The following is an 18834-nucleotide window of genomic DNA, read 5'->3' on the forward strand; positions in this document are numbered from 1 at the left end:
GTGTTGTAACACAGAAGAAGGGGAAGTGTATGACAAGTGTTCAATAGTTTTATACTGGGCATTAAGATGGGCTGGGAGCAATGTGCGCAATAGATTGCTCATTTTACAAAGCATACTGTACACAGACTGTTTTTATGAATGATTCCAAGGGCCAGTAAACAGAGGCTTGCGGAGGAGCCACCATATTGATCCCAGGCCTTTACAGCTCCATAAAGGTGTCAATCAGCCGCTGGCACTTGTCACTCTCGTGATTTACGTCCCCAGACATGAGGATTAGGGGCATGTGCTGTGAGTCAGTGTGCCATGAGGGACACACACCACCTAGTATCCCAGGTCTGCTGTTGAGCCAAGGTTTTACCTGCTTCAACCAACACTCCTCCCCTGTCTCCCATTCAATAAGCCAGCTGTTAAGCCGCACTATCAAGACAGCCTGTCAAATAATTGCCCCCCCCCCCTTTCCCCTTTTGTGGGGCCAGGGGCCTTAATTCGCGGTGAGCCAAAGCGCACTGGAGATAACAAGAGCAAGTGACAAGCTGACAGTCAAAGGCCACCGCGCACAAAAGGGGGCCGCTTGATGAATCATCGACATTGGCAACCTCCCCCCTCCTTCCCCCCTCCCCGAGTCCCACCTGTCAATGGCGGATCAATACTGGTTCCCATTTGCAATTCATTAGTGCCCAATTATCTGAGGCGACCCTGTTTACAGTGTGGTTATTGTATACACTGCTGGCACGTGGGGCCTCGGCAGTCAACACGCACTGTAATCACCATCTTCTTGGCATGGCTATTTGCGTAGGCAGGTAAACACAACCCTGACCCCCTTCCCACAGGTCAAGTTTGGCCAGGTTCGACGCTTCGAAAAAATATATAGGAATAGATGCAGGGACACATCAGAGATATCCATCGGCATCCAGCAACGAGATGCCTCTCTCTCTGTAACGTGGTGTGAGTGTCGGTATCATTCACAGCCCCGATCACATCCAACACCTCATTTCAAATGCCATTGGTAAAGGTCGGCATTTACATGTCTAATTTGCGCCTGTCGGATTGAGCGCCGGGGATTATTCCTAGCCATCCCTCTAATCATTTACACGTTCAGGAGGGGCGTGGTCCTGAATATCACATGCACTGGAATGTAGCTGCTTTGGAACAGTCGAGAATCAGATGTAATAAAATGTAAGTTGTGATTTGATGTTCCAAAATGGCATAGGTCCTATTGGTGATTTGATGTTAGACATTAGATGTGCCAAGTATACGTCAGTGTAACTGGATAGGTGGGGTTTAGTTTATAAAGCACATTATAGGGGCAGTTGAGAGATTGATTCTAAAGCCATTGCTGCGCAGCTGCACTATATGAAATACCATTATCCACATGCAGATTTCAATTTGGCCATGGGTATTTTATAGACATGATAGTCATTGCTAATTGAGACCACTAGATGCCCCCTTCCTGCTAGCATTGGCACGCAATAGTGAGGAAGCACTAAAAGAAAGTTGATACTATAATCTGCTACAGGTGGTCACACCTTGACAGCCTGATCTTATCTGTCAGGTTTGCCTTGTAAATGTAGGATCGACTGACTGTATAATGTGTCATATAGAGTTCCCTTCCTCAGCCTGATGTTGTTGTTGTTGACATGTCCGATGTTGTTGTTGTCACCCCCTCCAGGTGAGAAGCCGTTTGAGTGCAAGCTGTGCCACCAGCGATCCAGGGACTACTCGGCCATGATAAAACACCTGCGCACCCACAATGGCGCCTCGCCCTACCAATGCACCATCTGCCTGGAGTACTGCCCCAGCCTCTCAGCCATGCAGAAGCACATGAAGGGCCACAGGCCCGAAGACATCCCCCCGGACTGGAGGATAGAGAAGACCTACCTGTACCTCTGCTACGTCTGAGGCCACCAGACAACAGCCGGGGGGAAGGAGGGCGGGTGGAGGAGGGGGGCGTAGGAAGGAAGAGGAAGTGGAGAAGGGAGTGAGAGGAGGAGGAGGAGTAGGAGGAGAACGAGGCCTGTGGCAAAGAAGTCAAGCGAGGAAATCCACGAGACGGAAGCACAGGCGATTTTCTAATGCAAAGAGAGTGAATGACAGAGGGAGGAAAAGGGCTAGGCAGAGGAAGACTGCAGTTCTGACCGAGAGGACATTGCCCCTTCAAAGTCACATGTTGTTAAGTACATCCATATACGTTTTGTTTCGAGTTGTTTTCAAATTGCCTAATGCAGAACCCATGGGTGTACCCTCATCGATGGACCTGCATCAATGGAGTTTGTTGTCCTTAATTCTACCCACAGACTCGAGAGATGTCACCCAAGCCACACCTGAAACTGAACTAAAATTATTCTTAAAGGTTATGTGAACCCACACATCCCCATCATTTAGACCACTGGCCATCCCTAAATGTAGTTTTGACACCCTCACCTTTTCTGGTATGGGATTGTATCCTACTGTAACTTGGTGGGTCAATCCTCTCATTACCTGATACTACAGAACCCTTCCTGATTTGATTGGATTAGACTGGACACCAAGTCATGTTCTGCTTGAGGAACATCTCAAAGTTGACCCCTACTACCCATCCCATTGTTTACCAGAGTGCTCCAAAATGGCGTCTTCAGACCTGGTGGCACAGAGCACTTAGAGCCCCTACAGTGGTGTAGTGTCATTCAGATAGCCGCCGAGAATCAGAGCCTAAAGGCCGGCTCATGCTTCACATGTCAGCCAGAACTAAGACAAAATAGCACCATGTACAATTCAACATAAGCAAAGTTGAATTGGATTGGGGCACAACACCTCTGTACCCACGCAGAGGGTTATCTTTTGTTCAGCAAGGGAGATGAACGGAGGATGATATTCCCATATCGGAAATCTCCTCTTTCCGGTGAGCTTCCGGGGTTCTGTTGGATGAGAGCTGAAAACGGCTGAGGCCATTGGTCTGGTTTCGCCGGAGCCTCTCGGGAGTCGAACCATGACTGTCCATTTTTTCTTCTCCTTATCTTTGGCTCCGCATCATGGTTTATCATAGCTTCATTGCACAGGTAAATACATATTACGACGACAGTCTCTGTTTGATGTTTCTATCAGATATATTTTTGAGGGGTAGCTCGCTGCGAAGCCGCTGCTCTGTTATCTCTTAAACCGTTATTCTCTATACAGCATTAACTGGAGATGTCTAATTTCTTTCCGCTATAGATACTGGATTTATATTAATATAAATGTAGCACACTAAAATGTAGCACATGGTCTGACTCATAACATTAACTATTTTCTCACATTAATAATCTCATAATCTCTATATGCCATGGTGAGGGAGACCAAAATGACAAAGGCTGCTGTGGATTGCGGTAGGGCGCTGTGACGTGGAGGGGTAGCACCAGTAACACCTCCGAGGGGTGGTCGTAAGGCCTTCATGATGCGATTATAAGGAGATATGGCACTTGTTATAACAGGTCATATGTACTGTTATGACGCGTATAACCATGAATGTGATGCCAGGTGGAAATTTGTTTCATAAAATTGTAATAGTGCTATATCAATAAAATAAGTTGTCATAACCTGTTCATATGGCAGCATGATGAAGGTATTATGAGCACCACTGTCAGTTCAGTGTTACCGGGGGTAATCACACTCAATTATTAGCAGGGGAGGGGGATGGGGGACTAAAGTGATTGGAAGAGACATGGCCTGCCCAGCCCAGGGGGCGACCAGTAAGAAGACAGAATAAATCAACTCTTAATATATGGTTTTGTTTCTTCGCTTTGTCTCTGTTTGCTATTATATCTTGATTTATCTCAGCACATTGTACTTGAATTACCTCGTTTTTTGTGACCTCATGTGTTTGTTTTTAGTTCCCTTATTTGTTTTTTTGTTTAATTTTGTACATTTTCTTACTTTGTTTTCAGCGTGTGTCCGAAAGCCGCGTTATTGCGCGAGGGAGATGTGATAAAGCAATGTGTACGCAGAAATGAGTTCCACGGTGAAAATAGATTTTTATTGTTGTGTATTTTTGTGCATTATTGTTACCAAACTTGGTATTTTTTTATTAACCCTGCTTGTTGAAGAGCTGGTGGGTTTGGTCATTCTTATAAAAGCTACCTCTAAGTTGTTTTGTTTTCATTTTTGTAAAAGCACATTATTTTGTGTGTTTGTGTTTTGCATCATTGCAACTTCATCTCATGCTTTCAAGTGTTGACTTATTTTTTTTTCATATGTGTAAGTGACATTTATATAAAGGGTAAGAGATGGTAAGATTGATGGGGGAAAATAAAACTTGTGTTTATTCTTCTCTTAAAGTCCCCCCCTGACAGTAACCTTAAGAGCAGAGAAGAGATTTTGAAGCCTTAAGTATGGGGTAAGAGGGATGTACACAGTAGAAGAAGTAATAGTAATTTTAAGAGTTTAAAAAAGCATTAAACTTGAAAATATGAGAATAGAATTGTAGTTTTGTAATGTGAAAAAAAAGGTTCACCAATGCTGAACCACCAAGAACAGGTCGTATATGCAGCGATGCAGCGATGCAGTGTGCGTTGGACAATTGGGACTGCAAGTGGTAATCAACGAAAAAAGGAAGGTTAGAAAAAAGAGATCCTCTTGGTCGACAAGTTATCTCGAAATGAGTGTATTCCTGAAGAAGAGCCAACAGAGGCAGTTTGATATATCAAAATTGTGATATTTTTGTATTCAGTGTCCCTTTCCATTTGTCGAGGGTTTCAGCAGGGCAAATATTTGTATATATTTTTTTTTGTACCTAGTTTTTTCTCTGGTTTTGAATCGTTTGCCTTGCTCCTCTTTGGTAATGTTTAACGTGTGTATGTGTGAATATGTAGTACTAAGTGTTGCTTTCTGGATGTCAATGCGTTGTAGGTGAAGGACTAAATCTATCTGCCATAAACGTGCGTGTGGAAAAAAATAGAATTCTAAATAAATTGCAGGGATGCTGCCGTCGGTCAATTAGTACACGTCATTAACAATTTTCAATCAACTTTTATTGCCAACATTTTGTTTTTGTACTTGAAGTGACAAAAAAAATAAGTAATGGCATGTACATTGTATTATCGAACACTGTGAGCCGAGGGATTTCCCTCGTCCAATATTCATCCACTATAATAACTTCAGTCACCAATTCAGAGTGCCAGGCCAGAGAGCCTGAAACGATCTCATCAAACTTAAATAACTAGAGGTATTCAGTCTCCTATCATTGTTCTCTGAATGTTTTATACTTTTTTTGTGTGAGTGTGTGCATAAATGAAAGTGTATCTGTGGGTGCGCGTGTGTGTATTAGTGAAAAATTCACTAATCAGATCAGACACAAAATAAAAACAATGCTCTATGCCACTTTTCTCTCAACATGTTGAAAAAAAAATACATTGGCATTGATATAGTTCTTCCCTCAATGTTACTCTGATGTTTCTGTAATATCGTTGTGCCTAAAATGGAAATTGTAAAACAAAAATGTCCATCTATATCTGCTTAGTTTCTGTACTTTCAGAAGATAATTAATGGTGTCTCCAGCACTCTAGGGATGTCATGACGATTTGAGATGACCTGATTTCTGATTTAGAATAAAAAAGGAGTTGTTCTGGAGGGCTGCATTAGCCTAAAATTGGTAGTGGGGAAACCACCTTTGATGTTTTTAGTTTTTTTATTTTTCATCTGTAATTGACACCCAAAAGCAATGTAACTCGTTTATGCACAAAAAGCAAGGAAGAAAAAGTGTCCCAAAAAGACAGACTATGGAGCTTGAGAGTATAAGACATAAAGATAATAAAACATTCACGGGCCATGAAAATTGTATGCATTTTGCTTTTTTAATCTGTTCTGAAGGACTGTTGCCTGTTCATTTAGGAAATCAAAGTCTAAGTATGTTTTTTCATTAATCATATTTTGCTGTCAGCAACAGGTTTGCTGAGCAGTTAATGTCCTTCCAACCTCCACTTTGGCAGCTTGTCAAACCCATAGCGTTGCCCCAGCTTAACATTACGACTTGTTTGTTATGAAGTACTTGCTCTTGAGATAAGAAAAAAATGAAAAGATGAGCCGTACGAAATCATGGCATCCCTGGAGTAGGCACTCTGTGTTTCAGTGTGGTGTTCTAGAACGAGTAGCCATTTCATGCAGTGTTGCCATGCATGTGCCATTTGAGGTCTAGACTAAACTGTGTGAGTATCAAAGCACCAAGACATTGTCTTTTTTATATTAGCACTGAGGACCAATTTCCTGTCGGATCAAGCATTACAAAGGTTGCAATGTAACAAAGCTTTTCTCTCTCTTTCTCTCTCTCTGGCTTGTCTGTGATTTTGTTTCCTTCTTCCTTGTTGTGACAGCACAAGTGCCAGTCGAGTTGCTCTGTATTAAGAAAAGAGTGTTTTTATTATTATTTGAATTGTTATCGTTTTCGTCTACCTCAGCACCTGATCTTAGAAGGTGCCCAATTATTATAATGAAATGTTTCTCTTTTTTTGTAATTTGAATAAAAATGATTTAATTTGGATTAGAACTTTGCAAAGGTCTTTTGTCTTTTCCAGCGATTAGCTGTGTGTCTGTGGCCCTGCTTCCCATGTTAGTTGTGCCACGGATCCTAGCATCTGTCTGTTGATTTCGTTTTTTTTCTTTCCATGTAGGATCAGACACATCTTTTTGTAACATTTCAGTGTTTCTCTGATGGAGTGTGGGGGAAAAAAAATAAAAGAAATAAAAGAGATTTAAATGCTGCAGGTTTTATTCTCCATGTTGTCACTAAGTACATTTTGTGCCTTCGATAGTGAAAGATAATATTTTTTACATCCTACTAACAGTAGATTGTTTTGTAGTGAACATTTTTTTGTATTTTTATTTATGAGTCTCAGAAAAATAACAATGTTCAGTTGTATACCTTCAATCTGCAGTTAGAAAAATAAAATAAAAATGGACTCAAGTTTGTCTGCCTGTTTTCTAATGTGGTGCTTCCCTTCTCTTTCTGGGTGACCCATTCCTCATACACTCTGTGTGGACTCTTCAGATGCCAACCCACAGTTAAATACTGTATATATACTAAAAATGAATTACAGATTTACACAGAATGTTGGAGAGCCGTATTGCAGTTGTTGTTATGCAGAACAGTGTTTCTGTCTGGCTGTCTGTCTACGTGTGTGTGCTTGTGAGAGTGTGTGTATCTATCTGTCTGCGTGTGTTGCTTTGGCCGCCGGGCCTTCAAAAGCAGCTCTGTAAACAGGGGTAACAACCATGAAGTCACTGGGAGGACCGTTGCTCTGGCTGACAAATGAAGATGCATAGACCGTCCCCCCGTGAGATTCTCCCCAGCTTCCCCTCCTCTCACATCTGAAGGCAACAGCTTTTCTCATTCAACACTTTTCTTTCCTTCCACCAGTCCCATTTTTCTCTGTGCACAAAAAAATATATCTGTCTTGATCCTCTGTCATCCCTTTTTGTCAATTTCTTTAAAAGCACCGGAGGAATTGGAATTATGGTGATTTGAATAAATCAGTTGAGCTACAGAGGGAGTATTATATTACAGGACACTGGTGATGGGGAAAATACATAGTACTCACTGCTCAGGTCTTAAATGCCTTTAGTCACTTAAGTCCCCTAATGCCAGAAAAGCCCTGCCAAGCAGAAGGTATTAAATCAAGTCAAATAAATGTAATATGCTGCCACTGCCACTTCTTTTACTAGTGTCCCTTTATTCCCTGTGGCTGCTTTCCACTACAGGAGTTCAGTTGGATATAGTGTAAGTGGGCTGTTAAGTGTAGCACAGAATATATGATCCACTACAGGAGGCTGATGCGAAGCCATGTCATATTGCATCAGAAGAGGTCATTTGTGTTGTTGGTCACAGCAGCACCCCCTGCTGTTGAGCTGTAGCAAAAAGCCTCTTGAGTAAGAACATGACATGGCCAGTGTTGTGGCTGGAATTAAAACATCTACCAGCTACCAGACAGTAGAGCCGTGGGTGGGTGTGTTCTGCATGTAGAATGACCAGATACGTATTTTCTGACCGAGACGGTAGTCTGTTGGAATAGAACCGAATGGAAGTGCTAATGGTTAGCATTGTGTCAGTGCCTGCCTAGCGACCATGTCCTATATTTCTCTCTCATTATGGAGGTAATAAATGCTATCATTAGATATGCAGGGTGCACGCCATTACTGTTAGGGGGGAAACGGGGCGAGACACTAATGGTTCAGTTTTTCCGTGCATCTAGGAAGCGATACAAACATGGCATTATACTAAACTGAGCTATCTGGTGGGCTTTCGTATTTCTCACTTCTATCTTTCCCTCTATCTTTCTCTCTCTCCCTCTCTCTTTCTAGCTCTCTCTGTTTTCCTCTCCTCTATCCTTCCTTCCTTCCCCCACCCCACCCCCTCTGTCTCTGTCTCTGTCTCTCTCTCTCTCTCTCTGGGTGTGTTTATTTGGAACCATTTTGCTTTGAAAGGTTGGGCCAACTCGACAGACAACGTTACGCCTCAGCAACACACCAGACTGACAAGCAACTCGCTTAGACACTCCATACACCCCTGGAATCACAGCACAGGCTTAGATGTCTTTATTTTCCAAACAACCACCATCATATTCACGTCAACATTATTATTTCAAAGTGCTGTGCTTATTAGACAAGTACAGTATTATAGCAACTTGTATAATAGGGCTCATCATTGTTTTTCCCAGAGATGAGAGCTCTTCTTTCAATCTGGAACATTCTAAGATCGGCTTCCTTATAGCTGACCTAACCAGGTTAATGAAACCAGGAGACCTCGCCATCTGTTTCGGCACAAACAAGAGACCAGAGGTTCTCCTTTGGCTCCCCATTATAGCAGGCAGCCCTCTCCCTTCCCAGCCGTCTTTGGGCAGCATATGCAGACCCTGACCTCTCCCTTCAGAAGGATCAGCTAATGAGCTACTTCTCTTTAGCCATTCATTTCCTCACCACCGGCCTCTGCATTTCAAACCCAATGTGGCTAGTCGTAGTGGAGAGTTGGACTGTCTTGGACTGTCTTAATTGTTTTAAGGTGATTTAGGGAAAGGAGGACACTAGAGGGGGAAACATCCCCTGTTGATGAGTATGCTCCTTCATCAACGGGACACCATGAGTTCGGTTTGATCCCAATTCTGTTTTAGAAACGGAGCAGAGTTGGGATTTTGGGCCTTGGTTGTTTGGGCTCATGTGACCCTTGTGGGCCATGTGAGAGCATGGAGTAGGGTCCAGTGAATGGCCTCTCGGGGGGGGGGGGGGGGCTGCAGGGCTTTGTGTGTGTGGGAGCCTGTGGGTCCCATCTTTATGTGCTCTTTGACCCAGATATGATCTAATGGATAGAGAGGGTTCAGACAGTGGGCCTGTTGAATGGAGGGGGACCGGTCTTGTCCAAATCCCTGGGATTGTTTTCTCAGCTAAACCTGGCCTGTACGCTTTAGCCTCCCCCCACCCCAGGCATTGATCCAGCCTCGGAGATGAGAGAGCAAAACAACATGGCTGCCCCTGCTAATTTACTGTAATACAGCAAGCGACCTGAGCAACACGTAACTGAACTGTTCTGTGTGTTTCATGTTGTTGCTGTTATGGTAGACTTAGTTTTGTATGATTTGTGTAGTCACTGAACTTTTGTGGTTTGTGAATGTGTTGGATGAGGATAATTATTAAAAAGGTTTACTGAGATTACTGATTAAGGTTACTGATTAAACAAACGGTTCTGTGCACTGTCCATAGAATTAAGTTATAATGCATGACAAAAAATGCTGAGGCTTCAGTCTTGATAATTTAATCCGTTGGTGGAGTAGTAATTGTAGTTTTGGCGTCATCTCTGGAATTTTAATTAGTTGTTTATTTAAAGTAGATGTTCTTCATGGAGTTTATAAAAGAAAGAGAGGTCCATAGATTCATTGCAATTTGGAGATGTGTCTTATGAACTTACCTGTTGTATGGTTTTTAGTAACTGGTGTAGAAATGACTGTTGAAGCTCTGTGTGTGTTCCTGCAGCTCCATGGGGGTAGGACTGGTTAATGTTGGTAATGGGTCCCTCTAGTGTTGGTCTAATGTACTACAGTATATTACTTTTCCCAAAGATGGTAGGCTACAGTCCGATGTAGGGATGCAAAAATTCCGGTAGCTTTATCAAAATTCCAAGGTGTGTCAGGGGGGAATAATCCGGAAATCCGGAATCCTCCAAACAGGATTTGAGTGAAACCTGGGAATTTGGGAAAGTTACCGGAATGTTGCAGCCCTAGTCAGATGTCTACCCTCTCTGGTTTTACTTCATTATTTTTCCAAAAATAGACAAACTATTGAAAGCCTGGGGTCATGCTCATTTATGGCAATACTCATTGATAACATTTCCTGTGTTGTTTTTTATTACCATTTCGGAATGTTTACTGTTTTTTTTGTTTTAGAATTCCAGAATAAAGAACAGTGATAGTAGGAGTCATTAAAACACCATTTATACATATCAGACATTTTCTGAGATTTTCTAATCCAAGCGTCACACTGATAAACATATATTATAGTTTAAATTCAACTAACACTCAGGGGGAATAAAATGGTCAACTGTAACCCTAACCCAGTTTTATGAGTACATCTTTAACTGTCTTGTGAGTGAGTAGTGCATAGTCTTTTTTTCCTCAGCCAGCCAGGCAGAGTGCTGAACTAAAAGGGTCAGAGTCAGTCGTCCACACAGACCCAGGAACTGCTGCAGCCTGGATCCTCATTGATTGTATTGGGATTGATGCTCTCATTTACTGTGGAACGGTTTTAGGCTTTAATTATGTTGGGTGTCAATGGCGTTTATCCTATCTGGGCACACCCGCGGAGTCGAATTTCCAGTGAGGCCAAAATCTTTATGATTAGTACATTAGTGTCAGTCCGCGGTCTAGGCCATCCCTGGGAGGAATTAATAATACCCATCCCTTCTCTGGACTGGAGCATGTGCATGGTTAGTGCTGTGCAGAGCACTACTGTGCCACCCAGAGGTTAGTGTGGTGTGTTTTGTCAATTCTATGGCTTAAACCCTAACCGGCAATTTAATAATAATACACTAATTATAATATAAAGCAGAAAATTGCTTTATTTTCACCTCCCATCATTTGAATGTGGACAGGGGCGGACTGGGACCAGAAATCTGCCCTAGCATTTCTAACACACCGACCCATTATATTCATTGAGGCCCCCACAGCTGCCCATTTCCCCCCCCCTAGAGGCCCCCATTATTAGCCAGATAATTATAATTTTGCGGGGGTAAAAAAGGTTTGACAGGCCCACTAGGCAAAAAATGGACCAGCCCATCTGGCATTTGCCTGAATGTGGACATTGGCTGTATTGAGGAATTTCAATGGAAACAGTTTCAAACAAACTGTGGCCAGGACTCAATCCCAAACCGTGCTATAGCATGCTTGACATTTAAAGGTAATTTCCAATTGAACCGACATCTGCAGCATCTTCCTTGAATGCGATCTCCACGAAGAGCGCAAACGTGGTAACATTGCCTTTAAAAGCTCTATTGTCTACAAGCACGATCAGATTGAATCCAGTCTGTATCATCATAATAGCTGGATACCTGATTGAAGGCATGTAAGGGACATAATTCAATTCACATTAATAGTCACACATTTCGTAATATCAGAGTGAACATCAGGTGAACAAGTATTGCAGTGACTTTAGCAATATTAAATAACCTTTATCAATTGAAATATGATGATTAATAGCATGTGATATGTTTCTTATAATTTATTAACAATATTAACACTATATTCAACTTTCGATTTTGGAATATACAGATGCCATTTAAAAGCAAATGCAACCAAATAGCATTACCTCTCCTCCGCATACTCCATATATCCTCTTATACCATCATCCAATGCATCTTCCCCCTCATCTCTCTACTCCCAAGAATTACCTCAGACTCAAAGTACCCCCTACTTTACCTCTACCATGAGGCTCAACTGAACAGATCCACCTCAATAAAACTCTTTGTATCAGGCATGCGTAAGCCCTCTATGTCCCCACCTCCACCGTCAGGCCCTCCTCCACAGTAAGGCCCTCCACCTCCACCGTCAGGCCCTGCTCCACAGTACGGCCCTCCATGTCTACCGTTAGGCCCTCCTCCACTGTGAGGCGCTCATGCATACTGCCACACAGACCAGAGGGTCCCCAGGGTGATGCTGTAGGCCAGCATGGCCACCAAGTAGACCCTGAAGAGCAGCACGTCCAGCATGTAGCCCACCTGCAGCCACTCCTTGGCAATGTCCCGGCACTCGTCCCTCTTCTCCAGGAAGCCGCGGATGGACGAGATCTCATGCAAGATGTTGTCCATGACAGGCTGCGTGGTGTCGCGCACCACGGGCAGGACCACCAGGCCCCCCAGACCCTGCTCCACACTGTCTGCGCCGCCACGGCCGATCTCGCAGGTGTGGTGAAGGTGGTGGTTACATAGAGCTGCAAGGGGTCACACAGAGAGAGAGAGTGGGTGGAGTGGGGTCATATAACATGATTTACTTGTATTTTGAGTATCCAATATTGTGTTGTGCTTGTGGATGCAACATTTATTTATTGGCCCAAAAAGACAGACATTGATTATTTCCAAAGAGAGAAAACAAACCTTTAAATGTATCTATTTGTATCCTTTTCTCTCTCACGCTATGATAGAGTGCTGCTGTATTTTTTAAATCAATGAATACTGCTGAGAGAGAACATTTTATACTATAACTACTGCCCATGTAATTTATTCCCTCTTAAAGCTCACCTTTTCCCTCTCCCTTCCCTTTTTTTCTCCTTATCTCATACTCTTCTTCCTACCCAACCCTCCTGTAGATACATTACCCGGGCTGATGTTGTTCTCTTTGTAATGGCCCAGGTGGTCGGAGTCCTGGGACAGCATGGAGCACAGGCTGTGCTTGTTGCGGATGCAGAGGAGGACCGTGGCCCGCTCCAGCACCAAGTGTTTGAGCCACTGGGGCACGTGGGGCTGCAGGTCCTGCTTATGCACCAGACGCACTATCAACACTGTCTCTGTCAGGCTGATCACCAACAGAGCCATGCACACTACAAAGTATACACCTAGAGAGAGAGGGATGGATTGATTTTACCTCTGCACACTACAAGGTATACCCTTAGAAGACAACAGCTACGTCCCAAATGGCACCCTATTCCCTATGTAGTGCACTACTTTTGACCAGGGCCCCTACAAACAATAGTTATTCACCACTACCTCAACCTATTCTTAACTGCAATAGAGCTCACAATCCCATCCTTAATGACAGACACATCTAATAAATCTGAGCCACTAATGCACCAGCTGCATTTGTCACCTATGAGCGGCGTGCCGATGGCGGTGGCGGGCAGCGTGTCGGAGACGATGATGAGGAAGACGGAGTAGCCCAGGAGCAGGGTGATCTTGAAGGACACCCTCTCTCCGCTGTCCGGGGGGAGGTAGAAGCCCACCAGGTCCATCACCATCAGGAAGATGCTGGGCAGCAACAGGTTCACAGTGTAGAACAGAGGTCTGCGTCGGATCACCACCTGATGACATTCATAGGGTTGACGAGAGATTCATTGCTTCTCTTCTTGTTTTTATGAGAAATATTACTGTGATGAAAATTCCAGATTGTCTGCATAATCAAATAACATTCAGCTCAGACACCCATACATACCCCACAAGACACGCCATCAGGGGTCTCTTCACAGTCCCCAAGTTCAAAACGAATTCACAACAAGGCACAGTTTTATACAGAGCCATGATCACATTGGAACTCCTTTCCATCTCCATTTACTCAAGAAAACAGCTAAATTGACTTTAAAAAACTGATTAAACAACAACTCATGGAACGGTGGGGACTGTGAGAGGACGCGCACACACAGACACTCGATCACACATATCATTTTTTGTTGTTGTTGTATTGTTTGTATATAGTTGTATTTTAAATGTGTGTGACTGTCCTTGTCTATCAGTGTTTTGTTACTTGTCATGTTTTTTGTGTGTGTGGCCCCCAGGAAGAGTAGCTGCTGCTTCTGCAAAAGCTAATGGGGATCCTAATAAACAAATAAACAAATCATTGGGAATAGAGCAGTAATTAACAAGAAGTAGTATGCATTTCCATATCTAGTTACAGATATCTGGCAGAACAACGTTTTGATCGTGGACAGAACAATATATCAACAGATTCTATCAATGACCCTGAAAGGGAGGTGGGGTGGGAGTGCACTCTCTATCACACTTTGACCTATAGATCCTCACTCATATCCTTTTGTTAATTTTCCATAAAGCAAGCCTGCTTTCTTTGGATAGCGCATAAGAAAAACGGCCATTCTCAATACATATTTAATACAGCTGAAGATCTTATGTTTCTAATAAAGCCTCTTGCGGTAGAGGTCAAGGTAAGGGTCTATTATCTTCATATATTTCTATATTTTATCTATTCTTACTAAATGTCTTGCTTTTCTGTCAGGTTCAGTTGGTTTTGAATAAATTAATTGCGCTAAGGTATTATGTACATGCACAGGGGTGTTGAGTTTTTCTTTAAATGATTGAATTGAACATGATTGTATACAGTAATTGAAAATATTATATACTGCATATCATTTTAACATGTGTAGGCACTTACTCAATTGTGGAGATCTTTCCCATCCCTTTATTGTACTATTTTAACTATTGCCATTTACCTCATCATCATGCATAGGGTTGCAAAACTTACCCAAAATTCCTCGGTTTTCCAGAAATCCTGGTTGGAAGATTCCTGGAATCAGGAGGGAATAAGCTGGAAATCTGAGAATCCTCCAACCAGGACTTCTGGAAAACCTGGGAATTTTGGGAAAGTTGTTTGCAACCAGAATTTTGCAACCCTAACCATTCTTCTACTTGACCAGGTCAATCATTGCCAAATAATATATTTCCAAAACCTGTCATGAATACATAAATAAAAGATAATGAATTATTATGTTATGTATACTCACATTGAACTTCATCTCGGCATAGGAGTCAATGTTGTCCAGACTGAAGCGTTTGTATTTGGACAGGACGTGTAGCAGCTCCCACTCCCCCTGGTTCATGAAGACACTCTTGTCCACTTTGAGTTCCTCTGCGCTTCTCATCAGCTTGAGGTCGATGTCATTAACTACAGACATGGACATGGAGGAGACAGAGGTCAGTGGGTTCAGATCAATGTAAATTCTGTAAATGAGCATATCAGCAGTCCTCTGCCACAGCTGGCACTAGGAAAATTTGATTTTGTTTTGTTTTGCAGAGTGAAAATGTTATGTAGCATCTGGCACTGATAGCATAGAATACATTAATGTTGAGGACTAAGACCGAGTGACTGACACTTAGCTTATCCACCACACCTCCCTTACAAAAAAGAAAAAAAGGCATTCTTACCTGGTGCTGTAGCCTACAGTATGTGCAGCTGAAAAGCTTTTTCCCACATGCATAGCCAAATGACTAAATAAGACATGTCTTACGGGTATGGAGCCAGCTCTGGAAGGTCAGGCTGCAGTTCTGGACGTCAAAGGGGAAGTTGTAGATGTTGAGAGTGCAGGCTGTCACCACCTGGATGGGCTTGTAGTTGCGCACCAGTCCATAATGGGTCACGTACACATAGGGAATATCCGGAGACTTTCCCACATCCACACTGAGCGATTACAGGAGGAAACACAACTCAAACCAAAGCAAAAAGATGCAATAAATATGTTTGTGGCTGATCTGGACAACTAATATTTCAGCGTATTACACACACACACTTTACTGTACTTTAGTAGTGCTTAATCAAAGATAAATGATACACTTTTATGCAGAATTTGACAGATTTGACTGCATGGCCTAAAATGCGTTGGTCTACACCGACAATAACGTTCACAAAACACAGTACTTACAACTCGTTGATTAGTATGTCAGGCACCCACACATTGGCAGTCAGTATGGATATTTGATTCACATCATCAAAGTCCTCTGGGTTCCATACCAAGAATTCATCTGTCCATTCCTGATACAGAGTTATAGCATAAGCGCAGTAAGCATGTCTAGTATTAATAATTAATTAATTAATTAATAATAAGTATCGTTAAATAGCTTATAACTGTAAGATCCTCTGATAAAATACGTTTGATAAATGTCCAAAGGTGAGACATAGACAGGGTTCTACTGTAGTTTTTACAACTTTTATGTATGTTTTAATTTCTTGAAAACATTTTTTCAACAAAATCAATTCGTTGTTTAAAAAGTTATTTTGCTATTTATTGCAAATAGTTATTTGTCTTACCTGCCTGTACCATACATATGTTGTCAGAACCTGGTTCTTCTCGTCCTGTTGTAACACATAGGGCAAATAGTGAAGATCAACATAGGCTACACACTATCTCAGTATCCTGAACTACTATTCTAATAAGTGCAGGATTTCTACTAGTAGGCCTACTTACCACACTGAGGATAGAGTACACCATAAGGTCGATGGCCACCATTGTACAATTTCGCCAGTTGCGCACGGGTCGAACCCCCTTCTTGTACCCAGCACTCAAGTACTCGGAGAGACGTACTAAGGTGGCATTGGCAAAGCGTCCGGTAATATTGCCCAGTTTCTTGACTAAGGGAGGTAAAACACATCGTTTCAACATATCCACTTATGTTATCCACCAAATGCAACACATTGAGGGTTATACAATAATTATTGTGTAAATCTGGCATTATATAAAATGGCAACTTCCAAAACAGACAACCTCTTTCAATAACCCCACAGCCTATCTGGATTTAATTTTGCATGTGCATCTTCTTACCTCCGCAGGCTGGCGCGGTGCCTTGTATCAGGAGCAGGACAAGCGCTGTCCAGAGTGCTGAACCTCTCATTCTGCACAATGTTACACTTCTCTGCCTTGAGCTTGGCAATAACGAGCAGCGCTCAGCTTTGAGATGCAGCGGTTAACTGACGCCGCCGAGACCCATATTCAGGAGTGTCCACTGTAGTCTAATGTCTACGGTATCATGCATTAGTTAAATTAGTTTTCATTCTGCATGAGGCTGGCTTAGCCAGCTGATGTAACTATGAACATGAGGGTGTGTCCATCGGGGATTTGATGATGGGGATTTGGAAGCAGCTGAGGTTACCTTATGTCATCACAAGTCCTGAGCAGATAACTCGGAGCACTCATGTCTATACAAGTTTACAGTATCTGACCGTGTAGCCAACAGATGTCTGTGCATGGATCAAGTTTCGTGTGGCATATCAACATTTTTCCTCCAACTGAATCCTCAATGTATTTTATAAGCCTACTGTGGGGTAGCATGGTTTTCATACGGGAGTTTAAGTGCAAGTCGATTTTCTCTTATCTCACTAATAAGATCAAACTGACATTTGATACTGATCTTAGACATCATTTTGTTCATTGATGTCTTAAACTGCTTATGTTGGGGGAATATGTACTGCAATCTACAACGAAATTGAATCAATGACTTTTATTATGTGATAGGATCCTGCTGGTACAGTTTATGTTACATGGATATATGAGACACACTGCTGCAAAAACACATGCACCATCTTTGGCTAAAAAACATGCCTACTGCATATATCAACAATTAAACATTTCATGTTTTGGGGAACTAAAGAGATAAAACTGTATTGAAAAATCATGTCCATTAATAGCACACAAAAACACTTGAAAATATGTAGCATACAGGGTATAGGCTGCTACTAAGAGCAACTCAGTCATTACTCATTGTACTGGCTGGATCCTTTAACATAAAGTACCAGTCAAAAGTTTGGACACCTACTCATTCAAGGGTTTATCTTTATTTTCACTATTTTCTACATTGTAGAATAATAGTGAAGACATCAAAACTATGCCTTTACACAACCTGGAGGTGTGTTTTGGGTCATTGTCCTATTGAAAAACAAATGATAGTCCCACGAAGCGCAAACCAGATGGGATGGTGTATCGCTGCAGAATGCAGTGGTAGCCATGCTGGTTAAGTGTGCCTTGAATTCTTAATAAATCACAGACAGTGTCACCAGCAAATGACCCCCACACCATCACACCTCCTCCTCCATGCTTCACAGTGGGAACCACACATGTGGAGATCATCTGTTCACCTACTTTGCGTCTCACAAAGACACGGCGGTTGGAACCAAAAATCTCAAATTTGGACACATCAGACCAAAGGACAGATTTCTACCGGTCTAATGTCAGTTGCTCGTTTCTTGGCCCAAGCAAGTCTCTTCTTCTTATTGGTATCCTTTAGTAGTGGTTTCTTTGCAGCAATTCGACCATGAAGGCCTGATTCACACAGTCTCCTCTGAACAGTTGATGTTGAGATGTGTCTGTTACTTGAACTCTGTGAAGCATTTATTTGGGCTGCAATTTCTGAGGTGCAGTTACTCTAATGAACTTATCCTCTGCAGCAGAGGTAACTCTGTGGCGGTCCTCATGAGAGCCAGTTTCATCATAGTGCTTCATGGTTTTTGCGACTGCACTTGAAGAAACCTTCAAAGTTCTTGACATTTTCCGGATTGGCTGACCTTCATGTCTTAAAGTAATGATGGACTGTCGTTTCTCTTTGCTTATTTGAGCTGTTCTTGCCATAATAGGGACTTGGTCTTTTACCAAATAGGCCGATCTTCTGTATACCCCCCCCCACCTTGTCACAACACAACTGATTGGCTCAAACGCATTAAGAAGGAAAGAAATTCCATAAATTAACTTTTAAGAAGGCACACCTGTTAATTGAAATGCATTCCAGGTGACTACCTCATGAAGCTGGTTGAGAGAATGCTAAGAGTGTGCAAAGCTGTCATCAAGGCAAAGGGTGGCTACTTTGAAGAATCTCAAATATAAAATATATTTAGATTTGTTTAACACTTTTTTGGTTACTACATG

The 18834-nt window shown here is 42.4% G+C and overlaps 2 protein-coding genes across 2 annotated transcripts in view; one reads left to right on the forward strand and one right to left on the reverse strand.

Annotated features, from left to right (window-relative positions):
• The window catches only part of LOC121579333 (zinc finger and BTB domain-containing protein 16-A), a 192755-nt gene extending 185840 nt beyond the window's left edge, over window positions 1-6915 (forward strand). Inside the window, exon 7 of the mRNA XM_041893846.2 lies at window positions 1670-6915. Coding sequence (XP_041749780.1) covers window positions 1670-1899 — 230 coding nt within the window. The 3' untranslated portion in view covers window positions 1900-6915. The remainder of the gene's footprint in view (window positions 1-1669) is intronic.
• A 4103-nt stretch (window positions 6916-11018) lies between these two features.
• Window positions 11019-16982, reverse strand: LOC121579334 (5-hydroxytryptamine receptor 3A-like). The gene is made up of 9 exons (XM_041893847.2): window positions 16741-16982; window positions 16387-16550; window positions 16230-16274; window positions 15844-15953; window positions 15433-15602; window positions 14929-15089; window positions 13287-13497; window positions 12799-13035; window positions 11019-12414 (listed from the first exon to the last, which is right to left on the reverse strand). The coding sequence occupies exons 1-9, from the start codon at window positions 16808-16810 to the stop codon at window positions 12098-12100; spliced, it is 1485 nt and encodes a 494-aa protein (XP_041749781.2). The 5' UTR covers window positions 16811-16982; the 3' UTR covers window positions 11019-12097.
• Between the last annotated feature and the right edge of the window lie 1852 nt (window positions 16983-18834).

This window comes from Coregonus clupeaformis, chromosome 13 (genome assembly GCF_020615455.1).
Source record: "Coregonus clupeaformis isolate EN_2021a chromosome 13, ASM2061545v1, whole genome shotgun sequence".
Lineage (NCBI taxonomy): Eukaryota > Metazoa > Chordata > Actinopteri > Salmoniformes > Salmonidae > Coregonus > Coregonus clupeaformis.